Here is a 20,303-nt window from a genome sequence, read left to right as displayed (position 1 = left end):
AAGGATAGAAGTGTTTCAAATGTATTTGTCAAGAACTTCTTGACAGGTATCTCTTTGTACTCATCTTCACAGTGTCATAATATGCTCATGTTTATACTGTCATATGCAGTGTTTCCAAATGTATTGGTGAAGGATTTAAAAAAAAAAGGTCTCTCACGACTAATGTACCTTGGGACTGACTTTACAGATTGTTAGCCTTAGGGCAGTTCCGCAGGCCCCAAGCCTACCTGATCTTTCTCAAATTCTAGAATTGCTAGACCAGCTCTAAGTGAGTTGTATGCAGTTTGCATCCTGTGATTTATCCCAGAGTAGATGTGACTCCCAGGGGTCTTTAAACATAGAGCTTAAAGGAGCAATTAATAATAACAATGACAACGATAATAATATTTACAAGTAATTTTACAGCATTTTTTCAAAATGTTTTCAACTCCTGAGTCACTTGATTTTTGCAGCAAACTCGTGGTAAATTCTGTTTGTCCTAGCTTTTCCTAGCTTATGTTTGATAGGCAGAATAGCTGAAGGTTTGGAAACTTGTCAAGTTTTCACATCAGGCTATACTCCACTGTCCTTGTCTATTGTATAAATAATGATTTTGTAAAATAATATTTTACATTGTACTACCTGAGAATTAGGATCTAGATCAGGCATCAACAGACTGTGATTCAAATTAGGCAAACGATGACCTATAATAATATAGACCATTGGGTTAGCCTGGCTCAATGCCTGTTTTCTATTTCTTTTAGTATTTTTTTTTTTTAATACAGCCATGCACAGTTGTTTATTTCTTGTAACTGCTTTGACACTAGGAGAGAGCTGATTAAATTGCAACAAAGATCACATGGCCTGCAAATCATAAAATATTCACTATGTAACCCTTTATAGAAAAGTTTGAAAACTTACTTAGATCATGGCCTTGCTGCTGCTGTTGCTAAGTCGCTTCAGTCGTGTCCGACTCTCTGCGACCCCATAGACGGCAGCCCACCAGGCCCCTCTGTCCCTGGGATTCTCCATGCAAGAATACTGGAGTGGGTTGCCATTTCCTTCTCCAGTGCATGAAAGTGAAAAGTGAAAGTGAAGTCGCTCAGTTGTGTCCAACTCTTAGCGACCCCATGGACTGCAGCCTACCAGGCTCCTCCGTCCATGGGATTTTCCAGGCAAGAGTACTGGAGTGGGGTGCCATTGCCTTCTCCAGATCATGGCCTTAACTAGGGGCTAAATGTAGATGTTGGGCTTTCCTAATAGCTCAATCACTAAAGAATCCGCCTGCAATGCAGGAGACTTGGGTTTGATTCCTGGGTAAGGAAGATCCCCTGGAGAAGGAAATGACAACCCACTCCAGTATTCTTGCTTGTAGAGTCCCATGGACAGAGGCGCCAGGCAGTCTGTGGAGCTACAGTCTATGGGGTCATAAGAGTTGGGCACATCTTAGAGACTAAACCACCATGTGCAGATGTTAGAATGCTGCGTATATTGCACTGTGTTTATAAATGTGTAACGGTTAACAGAAAACACAGAGGTAATTCCAAAAAAAGAAACAGAGTTGTACTGTTAGTGTAAATGACACTCATTTGTTAATTTACACACATTCCTATGCATTAACTATGGGTTTTAGCATACCACAGTGCTAGCTGAGCCTGCATCCTTCAAGCACAGGGTTATTTAATTATTGCTGCAAGAGGCTTTAATCAAGTCCTTCTTATAGCAGACAAACAAATGATTAGCCTTTACATTACAGATGTAAACAGGAATTTGACTCATGAATTTACTAATTATACTGCACCATTTTGGAAATCAGTTGGCATTCAAATTCTTGCTGTAACTCTGTATACAATTTCCTCTCGCAAGATATAGAAGTATAGAATGAAAAAAATAGTTGTTGAATATGTTAAGATTAAAGTTAGGTTTCATTTAAATATGTTTTCCCTATTTTCTCATGTGGAATGATTTAATAGAAAAAAAGAAATGATAGGTTGTCTATTATATATCAACTGCATGCTTCACATTTTATATGACTCTTACTAATGTATCCAAAATAACACTATGAGGTAGGTTTCATTCTTTCTATTTCAAACCTGAGAAAATTAAGACTCAGAATGTGAAACGACCTGCCCGATGTCACATTAGAAAGTAGTTTGTGACGGAGGTGCTAATTAGGATTGGAATTCTAGTCTCTCAACTGAGATGTGGGTTTCCACAAGACCAAGCCGTTTTCCATGATCTCTATGAAAGTAAAAGTCGCTCAATCGTGTCTGACTCTTTGCAACCCCATGGACTATACAGTCCATGAAATTCTCCAGGCCAGAATACTGGAACGGGCAGCCTTTCCCAGCCCAACCAACCCAGGGATCAAACCCAGGTCTTCCACATTGCAAACAAATTTTTTAACAGCTGAACCAGCAGGGAAGCCCAGGAATACTGGAGTCGATGTCCTAGCCCTTCTCCAGGGTATCTTCCTGACCCGTGAATTGAACTGGGGTCTCCTGCATTGCAGGCAGATTCTTTACCAACTGAGCTATGAGAGAAGCCCAATCTCTCCTACAGAAGAGATCTGATCTACAGATGACTTCTGTAATCAGTGCCTAAAATGGATTAGTTCTTCCCACTTTTCCCCCTCTACTTTTAGTTGTGCATAAACAATTAACAAGTTAAATGTACATCCCCAATTTTATAGCACTGGGTTATCCTGTTTACGGTTTTACCCTTGTGAAAAATCAATTGTGAAGAAAACGTTTCATTTAATTGTATCTGAAGGAAAACAAACAAGGTCTGCATATTTTGAATGCTGAAGCCAATTTTGATTTTATTGGAGGTCGAAGGTGGTTCCTAATGTCTTCTTTCCAATATCTTCCATCATTTGTCAGAAATCAAATGCCAGAGTCTTCTGTAAATAAAACTTATTTCTTAAGTAATTGTTCAGAGATTTTCCTTGAAAGAATTAGAACACCTCCAAGAAATTAATTCCCTTTCCTTACTGTTTTCTAGCATGTTCTTAGTATGTCTGCAACACATACTATTTTTGAGGGTTCTTTCATATTGTATTTTTGTCATATATATTATATATGTGGTTTTATTACTTATTTGTCTGTACTGGGTCTTCATTATTGTAGGCTTTCTCTAGTTGTGGCCAGTGGGAACTGCTGTCTACTTGCGTTGCTCGGGCTTCTCTTTGCAGTGACTGCTCTCACTGCGGAGCACAGGCTCGAAAGCTTCCAGGCTTCAGTAACTGTGTGGCTTCCAGGCTCCAGAGCGCAGCCTCAGTAGTTGTGGTGCATGGGTTAATTGCTCTGTGGCATGTGGGATCTTCCCTGACCCGGAAGCAAACCCGTATTTCCTGCATTGGCAGGCAGTTTCTTCACCAGCAAAGTTCCCATGCTGTGTTTTTCTAAACATTCGTGTATAACATATCTGGTTGTTTATAGATTAGTACCTTATGTATTGTTAGCTTAACCCTTCTGGGCCTTATTAATTCATCCGTAAAATGAAAGTAAGATTATATGTGACCTTTATTTGATGTAGATAAATCTTGATTGTGTTACTTGCAAATTCTGATATTTGTGGTTTCAGGTGCCCTTTTTTAGGGGAGGAGATGGAATTAGTTGATTAATTATTTTTGGTCATTTTCCCCAAACCTTTCAATATAGGAATCTGTCAGCAAGAAAAATTAGAATTCCAGATTCTTATTTAAAATTCACATGAAAAGAAAACACAAATTTTAGCCAAGTTTAGGTTATTACCCTTAGTTAAGAAGTATGTAGCTTTGGTTTGCTTTGTTAGTTGAAGTCCACTTTTCAGGTAGCTTTGCTTATTATTGATACCATTCAATTTGGACTTGTTTTCATAGTTGGGACCCAGAGGTCATTTAACCAAGGTTTTATCACCTGTTATAACAATGGACTTTTGATTTTTTTAATCTGTTAACCAGGTAGTGATAATTTCAGTTTTAAAATTCTAAAACTCTAAATTTCAAATTGAAACTCTATAGCTCTAAATATAATTGCACTTTAAGTTCATTGTTTGTAGAAAGATAAATTCAGACAGAATTTCAGAAGCCATAAATGGGGTTAACTAGCAAATAGGAATTAATTATGTTTCATAGTATACTATATTTAAAGTTAGGCCTTGTATAGTAATGTCTTTATAGGAAAGTCACTTAAAAATTTTAATTGACTACTATATAATTTTATATGGGCTTCCCTCATGGCTCAGTGGTAAAGAATGTGCCTGTGATTCAGGAAACACTGGTTCAATCCCTGGGTCTGGAAGATCTGCTGGTGAAGGAAATGGCAATGCACTCTAGTATTCTTGCCTGGAAAATCCCATGGACAGAGAAGCCCGGCGGACTACAATCTCTGGTGTCACAAAAGAGTTGGACATGACTTAATGACTAAACAACAACAGAAAATATGATTCTATACACTGGATAATTCAGTTATTTGTGCTGAATGAGTTAACCACAGTATGAAAACGTATTCTAATCAGTTGTATATCCCATCGGAACCAGAAGATGTTTATCACATTCACCAGAATAGCATATCTTAATGTAGTGATTAGAAGTAACCAAGGAAAATTTTAAGTTATATATTTCTTATATCCATAATTGATGTAGTTGCTTTGAATTGTTTTAATTAGATGGAGCATTTTAGTTTACTAACTATACAACAGGTAATATAATGACCAATTTAAGTGGAATCTGAGGTTGAACCAAAATGTAGAGAATGCCACTTATATACCTTTCTGATTTTTAAAGTTTATCTGCAAAATTGTAGAAGGACAGCTTTCTTTGAAATCATATTAAAATGTAATTAATCATATTAATGATTCATATCCCACCTGATACACATATGTGAGCTTGACACATCTCATTAAATTAATAAACCAAAAATTTACTTAAATTATAAAAAACAAATTTGATCCATATAAATTTGATCATTAAAATATGTAATTTACTAAAATATTCAATTTTATTAATATCTTACTATATGTATCATGAAATATTAGATTTAGGAAATAATGCTCATTTTTTTATGGAAGGTAATTTTTTTAAAAGAAGCTTCATAATAAGCCATTTTACTGAGACTAACTGCATCCCAGTTTTTTTTTTTTAAACTTATAATAAGTAATTGTTTCTTACAGATAAGCTAATAAGCTTTTAGAGTAAATGTGATTAATTAGAATTTTTCTAAACCTCCATAGTGTAGAGGAAAGAACACAGAGTTTGGGGTTAGAAGATCTGATTTTTCCCATTTAGCCATTTTTTCTTCATTTGTGCACATGATGAATAACATTTAGTCCTTTCTATTTATTGTGGTGCTAGTGGTAAAAAAAAAACCTGCCTGCCAATGCAGAAGACGTAGGAGATGTGGGTTTGATCCCTAGGAAGATCCCTGGGATTGGGAAGATCCCCTGGAAGAGGGAATGGCAACCTTCTCCAGTATTCTTGCTTGGAAAATCCCATGGACAGGAGATCCTGACAGGCTGCTGTCCACAGGGTCACGAAGAGTCAGACACAACTGAAGTGACTTAGCACAAAGCGTATTTATTGTTTACTTTGTGCGAGGCACTGTGCTAAGAACTACGTATAGAGTGGGGAAGACAAACAGTTATTATTTGCAGGATTTTAATAGTTACTTTATTTTTCAGTCGTCTTGGCCACATCATTATAATAATAAGATTACACAAGCGGTTTAGTGAATTTAAGTGATGGTCATTGTATTCTGCTGCATCTCCATGACTTCATCATGATTATTATCATCACTGTCTACTTAAGAAAGGATAATCTATGGAGGGTTTGTTTTGAAATACCCAATTAATGAATCTCGAACTGCCTCAAAATGATATTTTAGTGGAAACTAATACTAAATGCCTGCTATTTACTTTGCACAAATAAAAATGCTTCCAGTTGTTAAAGTCCCTTAAATCTGATATGAGAATAAAGTAACTAAAGTTGGCTTTTCGTGGCAAATAAATTCTGCCTATGAAAGTAAATTTCATCACATATTGCTAGGTTCATAGAAGCCAAGCAGGAAATTAAGATAGGAAATTAATTACTCACTAAAACATTTATTAAGCAACTCCTGTGTGTACACACCATGCCAGACACTGAACAAAAAGAAGATGAATAGAAAAGGCACAGCTCTTAAGCAACCTACAATTTGTATAAGGAAGCATTAATTATAATATTACCATGGCTAACACCATTAACCAGATATTGCCTATGCATAAAATGCTTTACAGTATGTTATTATTAAATAAGCGGTTTTATATTTTTTCATTGCAATGAGCTCCAACTTCTTTATGAAACAAGTTCAACATTTAGCAAAGGAGAAAATTAAGGAAATGCTAAAAAAACAAAGTGTCTAGATTCCTAAAACTGATTTGTAGTGAGAGCATCTAGAAGGATCCTAACTCCAAGTTCATTCCCCTTTCCAGTTCCATCTTCAGGGAGAATGAGATGAAACATTAAAGTATTGCATGTTGTCAGTAAAAAACCTGTCTGCCAGTGCAGGAGATGTAAAGAGATGTGGGTTCCATCCCTGGGTTGGGAAGATCCCCTGGAGATGGAAATGGCAACCCCTCCAGTATTCTTGCCCGGAGAATCCCGTGGACAGAGGAGCCCGATGGGCCACAGTCCATGAAGTCACAGAGTTGGACACGACTGAAGTGGCTTAGCATCCAATAATGGAATAAAACATAGGCTCATTTAAGATTATGAAGTATCTTCTCTCAATATCCATCCAGAATAATTTAATTTCAACTTTAAGAGAAGCATATTAACTTAAAAAAAAAGATTCAGTTAAAAAAAGGTGACTTTTCTCTTTCCATTATGTTTGTGAGCATCACTTGCAGCATTGCACATTTTGAACATAATGTATTTCTGACAGCTATAAGGTCCACATTTCCTAAGCTACTTCCCTGAGCTACATTTGCCAGCAGGTATTAGCCATTCCAAGTATTGTACATATTGTCAACTAGTTTTTTTTTTTTTTCTTGTTTTCTTAGTTGTTGTAATAATATCAGTATTCTATTAAGTTTATGTGTTATACACACACACACACATATAGAGAGAGAGCGGGGAAAGAGAGTACAGGTGAGTTTTCCTTAGTATTACAAGATCTAAAGTAGTACTGTCTTAGTTTAGGCTGCTGTCACAAAGTTCCATAGACTGGGTGGCTTATAAAAGCCAGAAATGTGTTTCTCACTGTTCTGGAGACTGGATGTCTGATATCACGATGCCAGGTTCTGGTGAGAGTCTGCTTCCAGGTTGAAGACTGCTGACTTGTTGAATTTTCACATAGTGGGGAGCAGAGAGGTGAAAGCAGACTCTCATGACTTTTAGGGGCACTGATTCCATTCACTCCTGTGACTGTATGTAACCCTAATTCTCCCAAAGGCCCCACCTCCTAATATTATACTGAGGAGTAGGGTTTCAGTATATGAATTGTGGGGAGACACAGACATTCAGTCCATAACAAGTACTAAGTCAGGATGCTATTCTGGCTTAGCAACATATATTTTCTTCTTTGAAATAAGATCAATATCTGGTTATGTTGGATTATCTCTTTCAAGCCATTCTAATGCCAGGGGCTGGATTTAAATGTCAGATGGTCTCAGAACCCTTTGTAAATCATCTATCCTTTTCATTTCTTTTTATTATCAGACAACAGATCTAGGTTAAATGTTTTTCATTAAGGTATCGAGACTATAAATATATTTCTGTTTCCATTCTTATATTGACTCATTTTCTTTACTATGTAAAAATGGAGATTGTATATAATGAACCAATCATAAAGAGGGTTACTTTTCTATAATAAAATGAATGATTTTAATTTTACAATCAGACTTGCATTCTATAAATACTGAAAATAGAGTCAGCAGATTCATCCTAAATTTATGTGTTCATCTTTTCCCTTATATGAAACTTTTTCATCTATTGTTTCATCTCTTAGATGTTTTTGTCACTTCTTTTCCCTTCTACTATGCCACAACTAATGCTTCCATGTTCAGGGTTATTTTTCTATTCTTCCTACTCATAATTTTTATTTTGTTACTCTTTAGTGTGTTCATTTTCATGTCATATCCTCTTAACAGGATCTTGGACTTTTATAGAATTAACTAAAGGTTTGAGCTGATAGAATTAACTAAAGGTTTGAGTTGCTCCTTTTATATTCCCTGTCTCTCCTGTATTTCAGTGTTACAGACATGTTATTTACCCCATCAGTTTAGTTTCCTTACTGTAATACTCAATAGGAAACCTATTTATAGGAAGGGAAGTCTTTGACATATAATGTAGTAGAATTCATTGTAAGAGACTGTGAGATGGAGGGTACTTTTTACTAATTTGAAAACTGCTGCTGTTATTAAACTATTTGCGTAAAAAGCATTTTCATAGGGATACAGATAAAACCTGTTACAATAAAATTAAATGACCTAATGGGGAATATAGAGAAAAATATTGATGTTTAGAAAGGAACTTATGAATTGAAGTCATAATAGCATTGTATTGCTACACATTAGGAAGCAATATCTTATGAATTATAACTTGGTGAGACTGTTTTGAAAATTAAATGTTTATCTTCCAAGTGGTTTGGATTAAAAAGAAATGTTTCCATTCCAGTAATCAGAAAGCAGTTTATATAAATGTCAAGAAATAATATCATATGCATATTATTCTGTTAAAAAAATAAAATGAACTGTTTTAGAATTAATGTTTAAATAGGCTGTACAAAAGTCCAAAAAAGAAAAAAATACTGTTTATCTTTTAGCATGTTTTCTTAAGCAGTAAATATCCATTTTAGAAAAAGATAAGACAGGGATTATAAGGCTACCCTAAAAGCTTGTGTTTGTAGTGATTTGATTTTATGGATCAGTAAATCAACAGATAAAGATAGATTATTCAAGCTTATGGCTCCTTCTTCAACGTGAAATTGCATTCATATGGGTCTACTTAAGTACTAGACATTAACCCCAAACAGTTATATATATGGAATCTTCAGTCATAGAGAATTTGTTGTACCTATGAAGAAACATTTTATTGTTAGCCTATAACATAAAACTTTATTTTGTAAAGGAAGACAGGATTTTGTAGAGCATCTTTAGTTTTTCTTTCTACTTGTCTAATGTTTCAGATTTTAAAAGGTTAGAGCTTCCTGCTCAGTTCCCAGGAGATTTACTATCAGCTTGTAGGTAAAAGGAATAAAAATAGTATTTTTATCAAAGTTGCATTTTATAAATAAAATGAAAAGGCAAATACAGCATGTAGGTTAAAGGAATAAAAATAGTATTTTTATCAAATTTGCATTTTATAGCTAAAATGAAAAGACAAATGCCCTTTATGTGGCACGTTCATATTATATTGCCTAACCTTTCAAATATTTGACTTGGAATCAAGTAGTCTTTTGTTTCAGATATTTTAAAAGGGAAGAAAAATTTTATGTGCAATGAATGAAATGAATACTTTTCTTTGAATTTTAAAGGAAGCAAGAAATTATGGAATAATTCTCTCTTTTATTTCTAGTGGTTAGAATGCCCATGGGCAAACACATTTACTAACATGGGCCAGCTTTTTGCTATTATAGTAGGGCAAAGATTTTACAAAAGTATTTTTTTCCTGGAAAATAATTCATTCTAATAGCACAGGGAAGGTGGCTGTTAGGACCTTCTTTTTCTTCAATAAAGGAAATTAAACAGTATTATATTTTTGACTTTATAGAAGTAGCACATAAATGCAATGAAGAAGAAATATTTTCCCTAAAATATTTCTGCCATCTTTCAACAGGATCAAAGAAATCGTGAATGTAGTCCCCATACTTTATTGTGTTACTTTAAAAAAATTGACAAAATAGATATATTTTTAATAATTTTTCCAGGAATGTAGCGCCACCTTACTAGACACTTCAGCATGTTGTCCAAATTCTTCATGCTTATTTTCTTTTTAATACAGTTTTTGAAATTTTCAAATTTTCACAAGGAGCCTTAAAACAAACTTTCTATATACTCTTGCAATCTTTTACATTCTATTTAGGTGTATTAGGCAAGTCATCCAACACTGAGATAACATAAATATAAGATGATGTTTAAAAAAGTACGTTTAAAGAGATAAGGCCTACTCAAGGGTGGGTATATTTTTTTTTTCTTATTTCTCTTAAACATTTAGAAGAAGTTACTTGGGATCTTTCAGTTCAGTTCAGTCGCTTAGTTGTGCATGACTTTTTGCGACCCTATGGACTGCAGCGTGCCAGGCTTCCCTGTCCATCACCTACTCCTGGCTGCTGCTGCTGCTGCCAAGTAGCTTCAGTCGTGTCTGACTCTGTGTGACCCCATAGACGGCAGCCCACCAGGCTCCCCCATCTCTGGGATTCTCCAGGCAAGAACACTGGAGTGGGTTGCCACTGCCTTCTCCAACCTACTCCTGGAGCTGGCTGAAACGCATGTCCATCGAGTTAGTGATGTCATTCAACCATCTCATCCTCCGACATCCCCTTCTCTCCTGCCTTTAGTATTTCCCAGCACCAGGGTCTTTCCCAATGAGTCAGTACTTTGCATCATGTGGTCAAAGTACCAGAGCTTCATCTTCAGCATCAGTCCTTCCAATGAACACCCAGGACTGATCTCCCTTAGGATGGACTGGTTTGATCTCCTTGGAGTCCAAGGGACTCTTAAGAGTCTTCTCCACACCACAGTTCAAAAGCATCAAGTCTTTGGTTCTCAGCTTTCTTTATGGTCCAACTCGACAGCCATACTTGTCTACTGAAAAACCCATAGCCATGACTAGATGGATCTTTGTGGGCAAAGTAATGTCTCTGCTTTTTAATATGTTATCTAGGTTTGTCATAGCTTTTCTTCCAAGGAGCATGTGTCTTTTAATTTCATGGCTGCAGTCACCCTCTACAGTGATTTCAGCCCCCAAGAAAGTAAGTCCCTCATTCTTTCCATTGTTTCCCTATCTATTTGCCATGAAGTGATGGGACTGGATGGTTGTTTTTTGAATGTTTTTTGAATGTTTAAACCAACTTTTTCACTCTCCTCTTTCACTTTCATCAAAAGGCTCTTCAGTTCCTCTTTGCTTTCTGCCATAAGGATGGTGTCATCTGCTTATCTGAGGTTATTGATATTTCTTCCAGCAATCTTCACTCTTGCTTGTGATTCATCCAGCCTGGCATTTCGCATAATGTACTCTGCATATAAGTTAAATAAGCATGGTTACAATATACAGCCTTGACGTACTCCTTTCCCTATTTGGCACTAGTCCATTGTTCCACGTCTGGTTCTAACTGTTGCTTCTTGAACTGCATACAGATTTCCCAAGAGGCAGGTCAGGTGGTCTGGTATTCCCATCTCGAAGAATTTTCCAGTTTGTTGTGATCCACACAGTCAAAGGCTTTGGTGTAGTCAATAAAGCAGAAGTAGATGTTTTTCTGGAATTATCTTGCTTCTTCTTTGATCCAACGGATATTGGGAATTTGATCTCTGGTTCCTTTGCCTTTTCTAAAACCAGCTTGAACATCTTAAAGTTCTCGATTCATGTACTATTGAAGCCTAGCTTAGAGAATTTTTTTTTCATTTATTTTTATTAGTTGGAGGCTAATTACTTTACAATATTGTAGTGGTTTTTGTCATACATTGACATGAATCAGCTTAGAGAATTTTGAACATTACTTTGCTAGCATTTGAGATGAGTGCAATTGTACGGTAGTTTGAATGTTCTTTGGCATTGCCTTTTTAAAATAACATTTCATAAAACATTTTAAAAAATTGCATCTGATTGTTTTCTGTTTTCCAGTGATTGGTTCCAAAGAATGTGATATCATTTTGTCTTAATCTGATATTACTGCATTGTATTTAGTAAGCAGATAATAGAACAGCTTCTAAAGAAGCCACCAACTTAAAAATATTTTGAAATATACTAAATTATTGTTATCTGACAAATTTTAATCTGAAAATAGTAATTTTATATGTTTCAACCTTGGGTACTATTGAACTAAGTGTTTTCAGTCTTTGGAGAAGCAGAATTCTTCATAACAGCCTTCCTCTTGTTGAAATATCCTACATTTTAAAGATTACTAGATATTTACTTCATTGTAGGTAGCATTTGAGTGAAATTTGAGAGATTCTGGAAAATTTTCAATTTTTAGCATACTAAAATTTTTAACATAATCTTTTTATTTAGGAAAAAAGTTAATTTCTCTTAAAGTTACTTTCAGTGACTTTTATAAAACTTTAAAATTACATTAGCCATAAATTGTAAAATATGTAGATATGTTGCATTTTAAATATCAAAGTAATGAAAAAGTTTTAAAGAATTGGAATATCTTTTTAATATTTATTGCACTTTACCTTATGGACTATTTGATAAGTATGCAAAGGTCCTAATTAATTAGAGATAACATGAATTATTTATAATAAAATTTTATTTTTCCTTAAATAAAATATGTATAATTGATAGGTCAATTTTATATTATACAAACCATTTTCTATTCAATTTATACAAATCTAGTTTCTTAATCTCTAAATTTATGTAATTTTATATTATATGTACCATTTTCTATTTGATTTATACAGATCTAATTTATTAATCTCTAAATTCAGGACTTGTTTTTACAGTGTGGCTTACTTAGTCGTATTTTTGTGCAATATCCCCTTAATTTAATGACAGAATTTTTTTTCTTCAGGGAAATTAAATAGCTTTCTCTGAGATCCTAAGTGTAGATGAGTCAAATCAGAAGTATTTGAAAGTTTATTTTATACATCTCTGTAATAAAATGATTAAAAAAAAAAAAGAAACTATACTATAGACATCCACCATATGTTAGATAGTTCTCTCAAATGAAAGGTCATCGGTGACCTTGAGCAGAATTCACCTATTCTCTTTTTATTGTTGGAGGACACATTTGGAATATTCTTCGCTGCTACCCACACAAGCCGAGGATGTTTCCTATTCATTTGCTCATTTAAAAAGTCATCCCTGAGTACTGGCACATCCACAAACTCACTAGAAGGGGGTGATATGTTGAGTGGGTAGGTAGAAGTGTATTTAAATTTATTTTCCCAACTCCAAACCAAGAGTTTTCCACCTCTTAATTCCTAAACTTTTGTGAGTTTGAACTGTTAGTTAGGAAGCAGTACTCCTCAGAACCAGCTTTCTTTGGAGAGTTGTGTAGCAATGATTGAGCTTGGGTGGGAAAGTACACACATTGATCACTGTTATCTGTTGCTTCCATATGAAGAAATGTTCATTTCTCAGTAAGCAACCACACAGTAATGTTGAGCACACACAATGTAGATTGTGCTCTGTTCATGGTCACTGTGAAATGTCTTTCCCTAGGTCTGCTATTATTGTAAATGTAGAAATGTTGTCTTCTTAAAGTTTAGATGTAGGGAAGAACTGATTCTATAAAAGCAAGATAAATCCTTGTAATAGGCCCTCATGAAAGGGAAATGCAGTATAGTTTATGTGTGCTATTTAATATATACTTTAATATGTTCACTCAGTTCAGTTCAGTCTCTCAGTTGTGTCCGACTCTTTGTGACCCCATGAATTGCAGCATGCCAGGCCTCCCTCTCCATCACCAGCTCCCAGAGTCCACCCAAACCCATGTCCATCGAGTTGATGATGCCATCCAACCATCTCATCCTCTGTCGTCCCCTTCTCCTCCTGCCCTCAATCTTTCCCAGCATCAGGGTCTTTTCAAATGAGTCAGCTCTTCTCATCAGGTGGCCAAAGTATTGGAGTTTCAGCTTCAACATCAGTCCTCAAAATGAACACCCAGGACTGATCTCCTTTAAGATGGACTGGTTGGATCTCCTTGCAGTCCAAGGGACTCTCAACAGTCTTCTCCAGCACCACAGTTCAAAAGCATCAATTTTTTGGCTCTCAGCTTTCTTCACAGTCCAACTCTCACATCCATACATGACCACTGGAAAAACCATAGCCTTGACTAGACGGACCTTTGTTGGCAAAGTAATGTCTCTGCTTTTTAATATGCTGTCTAGGTTGGTCATAATTTTCCTTCCAAGGAGTAAGTGTCTTTTAATTTCATGGCTGCAATCACCATCTGCAGTGATTTTGGAGCCTGCCAAAAAAGGCAGCCACTATTTCCACTGTTTTCCCATCTACTTGCCAGGAAGTGATGGGACCAGATACCATGATCTTAGTTTTCTGAATGTTGGGCTTTAAGCCAACTTTTTCACTCACCTCTTTCACTTTCATCAAGAGGCTCTTTAGTTCTTCAGTTTCTGCCATAAGGGTGGTGTCATCTGCATATCTGAGGTTATTGATATTTCTCCCCACAATCTTGATTCCAGCTTGTGCTTCCTTCAGCCCAGCGTTTCTCATGATGCACTCGCATATAAGTTAAATAAACAAGGTTCTAACAATTGTTAAATTCCATTAGGACCATTGAACAGCTTAAACACCAGAATAATCTGCCATATAATTAGGCTTCCTTCTTCCTTCTTTCTCTTCCTTACTTTATTCCGCTGTTAAGAAGATGGAACATTTTGAATCGAACACCACAAGATCTTTGTCACAAAATTGGTACCTGTGTGAAGTAGAAACAGGCAGTCTCCAGCTTATGAAAGTATAATCTCAATATACTTATTTTTAAATGTGTTTATTATAATAAATATGTAGAAACTCATCTCAGATTTCCCAAAGAAACAAGACTGTAAGGCAAGGTAATCTCAGACCACTTCACCAAGGACTCATTAATTCCATATCTTGAATCATTATATTGTAAAAGTACTGAAAGTACAGTCAGATGTTACCCATAACTTCTTAGGGAGAATGGTGTTATAGTCCTAAATGTGATGCCAGGATCGTCTCTGCTGCTTCAAGTTGGTTAGAGATAGCCTTCTTTTTACTCCTGAACAGTGAAAAGAGAGAGAGGGAGAGAGAGGGGAAAAAAAAAAGCTTCCCTAGGTGTCTCCTCTCATGCCCTGGGATCAAGATTCCAGGAGACTGAATGGGAGTGCCATTTAGGTGAATTTGAAACAAGTTGCTGAGCCCACCTGTTAAAAAAGCATTTTTGAAAGCCAAATTCCTGCCCAGGCTTTTCTTTCCTTAAGAATCCTTAATGGACCTTTATGCTTCCTTTTCTGTTTGCTCTTGCTCTTGGTTCTGGCTGGCTTTTCTCATCCCCTAGGTGACTGCCGCACAGAACCACAGAACCAGTGATTTCCTCCATTTCCTGTCCTTGAAGCAGTCCTGCGGTACTGAGGTTTTCTAAAGGCTTTCACTGTTAACACCAAAAGAAAAATAAAACCTAAGCTCCATCCTGTGCCACCATGGGAACCAGACTCTGCTATACAGGCATTTGGTTTCCCCAAATGAGGGATGAAATCTTGAGAAACACTGTGAGGGGCTAGAATGGTGAGGGTAGACACTAGCAAGTGCAAGGGGTGTTAGAAAGGAAATGAAATTGTATTCTGAATTCCTGCTTCTGTTGGCTAGCCTCAGCCCCAGGTTTGCCATTATGTACCCTACCATGGAGGGCATGGGTCTGAGTGAGAACCTTTCTACGGTAGTGGCAGTTTTGATGGAGGAAAGAAGGAGCTAGAAAAAATGTAGGGAGCCAGTCACAGGCAACTAGCAGAGAAGGAAGGAAGCCAAAAAGGAGGAGAGCCTAAATGGTAGCAGGAGACTGCTTTGGGTCAGTTTTTAATGTGAAATATAGCATGTTAAGTTGACTACTGCTTGTGCATTTAGATGAAGTATTTCATATTGCTAAACTTAAACACTGATTATACAAAAGGAGTTATTTGTGATATTTTATCCCATACTTTGATTCATTCAGTTGGCATGATTAAATTTCTGAGTTTCTTTACTTTCAAACAAGGACTTTTTTTAAAATTTATTCATTTCTCTTGTCCTAGTAGTATGTCATTAAGACTATGTGCAGACTAATGATAAAGTTAACCATCCTTGCCTTCTTATAAGCTGGTGCTCAGTCCCTTCAGTCGTGTCCAGCTCTTTGTGACCCCGTGGACAGTAGCCTGCCAGACTCTTCTGTCCATGGGATTCTCCAGGCAAGAATACTGGAGTGGGCTGCTTGCCCTCTTCCAGGGGATCTTTCTGACCCAGGAATCGAACCTGCATCTCCTGCATCTCCTGCATTGCAGGTGGATTCTTTACCCACTGAGTCACCTGAGAAGCCCTCCTTATAAGCTGGGGACCAGCAGTAAAGCATCTATGAAGATGCTCTTTGGAAGTAATTTTAAAGCATACAATTTTGTATACATTTTAAAAGTATGCCGTTTCCCTTATGTCAGAGTACAACCATCATTCATAATGTGGCTGAAATTCTAGTACTTGATTTCTATATCTGTGAAGGAAATATGTCTTATCTGAAAGAAAAATAAAATTTAAGTTATATTGTTCTTGATTTTATGTTTAATATTTTCACAATCAAGGTAAAAATGAAAGACTGTGATCTTTATATGTGGCATGGTAATCATAGTAAAGGTGATTACTAGAGACACAATTGGTTAGGTGAGCAGCATTGAGAAGCCAGGGTTTTCTGCAAACCCAAGAGTTTCCCTAACTTGACAGTGTCTGCAGGTAAGGCTAGATGGAGTGCTTTCTGCCTTGCCCTAAAGGAAAATATGCTGTTTTAGCTTTACATGGTGGCATGCCAGTTTTAGCACCTCTTTGTTGCTCCTCCAAACCAAAGTAGTATTTGGTTGCAAAGAGAAATCAAAAGTTGGTGTTATAAGAAAAACCTCTTTTTTTTTTTCCTCCAATTATTTTTATTAGTTGGAGGCTAATTACTTTACAATGTTATAGTGGTTTTTGCCATACATTGACATGAATCAGCCATGGATTTACATGTGTTCCCCATCCTGAACCCCCTCCCACCTCCCTCCCCATCCCATCTCATCCCTCTGGGTCTTCCCAGTGCACCAGCCCTGAGCACTTGTCTCATGCATCCAACCTGGATCGGTGATCTGTTTCACACTTGATAAAATATATGTTTTGATGCTGTTCTCTCAGATCATCCCACCCTTGCCTTCTCCCATAGAGTCCAAAAGTCTGTTCTATACATCTGTGTCTCTTTTTCTGTCTTGCATATAGGGTTATCGTTACCATCTTTCTAAATTCTATATATATGCATTAGTATACTGTATTGGTGTTTTTCTTTCTGGCTTACTCCACTCTGTATAATGGGCTCCAGTTTCATCCACCTCATTAGAACTGATTCAAATGAATTCTTTTAATGGCTGATTAATATTCCATTGTGTATATGAACCACAGCTTTCTTATCCATTCATCTGCTGATGGGCATCTAGGTTGCTTCCATGTCCTGGCTATTATAAACAGTGCTGCGATGAACATTGGGGTGCACGTGTCTCTTTCAGATCTGGTTTCCTCGGTGTGTTTGCCCAGGAGTGGGATTGCTGGGTCATATGGCAGTTCTATTTCCAGTTTTTTAAGCAATCTCCACACTGTTCTCCATAGCGGCTGCACTAGTTTGCATTCCCACCAACAGTGTAAGAGGGTTCCCTTTTCTCCACACCCTCTCCAGCATTTATTGCTTGTAGACTTTTGGATAGCAGCCATTCTGACCGGTGTGAGATGGTACCTCATTGTGGTTTTGATTTGCATTTCTCTGATAATGAGTGATGTTGAGCATCTTTTCATGTGTCTGTTAGTCATCTGTATGTCTTCTTTGGAGAAATGTCTGTTTAGATCTTTGGCCCATTTTTTGATTGGGTCATCTATTTTTCTGGAAAAAATTTCTCTTTTTAAACTTGATATTGTTTGTTTAGCCCAAAAACCAAGTAGAAAGGAAAGAGAAAAGGATAAAGAAATACATGGATAATGACTGTAAATGGTAGAGTTTTGACCATTTATGTGTAGCTACTTCCAAATTCAAAAATAACCTAGAGATCATCTCTAGATTAACAGGTTCTATATCAACTAAACCCAGCAAATGGATACCAAAGGGTAGAATAGAATGAAACAAAGAGAAGTTAATTTTTTTTTCAATCCTATAATTGAATCTGAAATTATATAGAAACTCAAGGAAAGTCTGCTCTAAGCCAGTTTGTCCCTTCTTCTTTAAATAAGAGTTAATACATTACCTTTCCTTTCACTCTAGTACTTCTGTAAAAAAAAATCTAAGTCTTATGAGAAGACTATTTTTGTGAACATGGTCAAGTCAGGATTTGATTACACTTTGGACATGACTTGGATTTGCATTACAGAAGTTTGCCTTTGGTTAAGCCTAGTTCTCTGTATGAGTAAGAACTCAGAGAAATGTTGTATGACTAGACAGGATTGATGGTATTGCCTGTGGCCCTGTGCCTTAGTTAACAGTGAAAAGAGAATGCACTTTCAGCTGACCGAATGACTGACCTTGATTTTGTCAGCACACCTTCCTTTCCTCATATCCTATGAAGCACATGTATAAAATTTTTGTCATGGCCGGTCCTGTTTCATTGGTTTGTTTTCATTTTCCTTTCTCTGTTAGACTTTCACGCAGCACTTTACCAAAACCCTTTTCTGGAACGGTCCTACTCATGAGCATATTTGCTAAGTAACTCTCCTCTAAATTCCCTGATTTTGTTGTTTTACTCCACATATTTAATAAACTTGTTGAAAACTGAGCATCTTAAGTGGAAAATAGAATTTCAAAGGATATCATTATAAAACCAAAGAGTATCCTAAACATTAAAATATCTATATATGATTCTCAATATAAAGCAATAAAACAAAAACTTAATATATGTGACTGTGTCATGTCCAAGTTGTCTTTGAAAAGTAATACATTCTGATTCCTTATTTGGTAGATAGGAAACCTAAATCAAACAGCAAATGAGTGTCACATACCAATTATTTCAGTCATTTTTTAAAAAAAAATTTCTTTTAGCATGAATTCTAGGAAACGAAGTATTTTGTATAGGTGTTATTGTCTATCTTTATCCATGTTCTATTATGCATTAAGACCACATCAATAAACATAGCTGTGTTGATATTTCAGTTTCCACTTTGACTATTAAAAAGGTATTTGTTGAAACCTATAAAATGGTGCATTTGCAGTTATTTTTTTTTCTTTCAACTTTCACTATTATTTTACTTTTTATAAATACTTTTCATCATGTACCCTCTTTTAAAAGTGCAGCCAATTAAATATAAGAATAAGACAAGAAATGTCAACATAGATATGCTTATTGTTGAAAACTTTTTCTTAAGTACCAAAATACTGCTCTCACCCTAGTCCCATAAAACAGTTTTTCCTTCCATTTCTTACCTAAATTCCAAGCCCTGTGTCTCAAATAGTACTTGAATTGCCTCATAGATATTAATAATGTTTTATATTCCTTACGCTTACATTAATTATGTGTAGTTAAGACATGTAAAATCTGATTATATATGTTTGTATATACACATATGGAAATATACTTAATATATGAAAAATTTAAATATTATGTAGATATATGGACAAACAAGGGAATTTCATCCAGTATTATTAGTATCTTAACTACATTTATATTCACACCCTAAACAGATGTACAAAGTGAATAATCATGGTAAGCTTTGTCTTAGGAACAGCTATCAAATGAATTTCTCTTGTAATGATTACTTTTTCTACTTTACATTTTTGAAAGTTAGGATTTTAATAAATTGCAATAAACTATTGTCATTTGTGAAAAAGTATGAACACACTTTAAATAAATTACCGATTTTAGGTACATACATTTATGTTATGTTTTTTAAGGAAATAAATTTAAGTATTAGAAATATTTCAAGGCCAGGATGTAAATAGATTTCATATCTGATAGAACTGGAATATCTTTAAGTGAAATTTCATGACTACTTGCCATGAACTTTCTATTGTCCAAGTAAGTCAAAATTAAAAATAGAATCTTTTAAAACTGTTATAAAAAAGCTTTAAAAATAATTGCTAGGATAACTGTGCTAGCAGCATATAAGAGTTATGTATGCTTGGCACAGGGCAGTGAAAACTCCTTGCTCAGTACCCAGCAGTATTACTGACATTTTGCCTCCTATTCCTTAAATGCTGCCAGTGGGAGGGAACCTGCTTCCTGTGATTGTTTTTTCCCCTTTGAATGGGAGCGATGGAGCACTTGCATGATGAGTTTGGTGCCTTGCATGAAAAAAACATGCAAAGGCAAGGTCTAGTCTGCATGCTGCTTAATGAATGTTTTTCCTTTTCTCTCCCTCCTTGTCATGTGCTTTCAGAAGACAACAATGTGGAAGGTGGGTGCTTTCTACTTTGTTTTCCAACTCTCATTTGCTTTTTATTTCTTAGTAATAGTAGAGTACATCTTGAATGTAGACGGTA

At 35.9% G+C, this 20,303-nt stretch overlaps 1 protein-coding gene across 21 annotated transcripts in view; it reads left to right on the top strand.

Annotated features, from left to right (window-relative positions):
• Nucleotides 1-20,303, top strand: part of NRXN1 (neurexin 1) — a 1,158,212-nt gene that overhangs the window by 92,139 nt on the left and 1,045,770 nt on the right. For 13 of the 21 annotated variants that reach the window (XM_070478134.1, XM_070478164.1, XM_070478118.1 and 10 more), the window contains exon 3: nt 20,201-20,218. The exons of 7 other annotated variants lie outside the window; for them this stretch is intronic. In XM_070478134.1, coding sequence (XP_070334235.1) covers nt 20,201-20,218 — 18 coding nt within the window. The remainder of the gene's footprint in view (nt 1-20,200; nt 20,219-20,303) is intronic. One more of the 21 variants, XM_070478125.1, reaches the window with a different exon arrangement.

Source organism: Odocoileus virginianus, chromosome 2 (assembly GCF_023699985.2).
Source record: "Odocoileus virginianus isolate 20LAN1187 ecotype Illinois chromosome 2, Ovbor_1.2, whole genome shotgun sequence".
Classification (NCBI taxonomy): Eukaryota; Metazoa; Chordata; class Mammalia; order Artiodactyla; family Cervidae; genus Odocoileus; species Odocoileus virginianus.
This window is presented reverse-complemented; position numbering and strand designations above follow the sequence as displayed.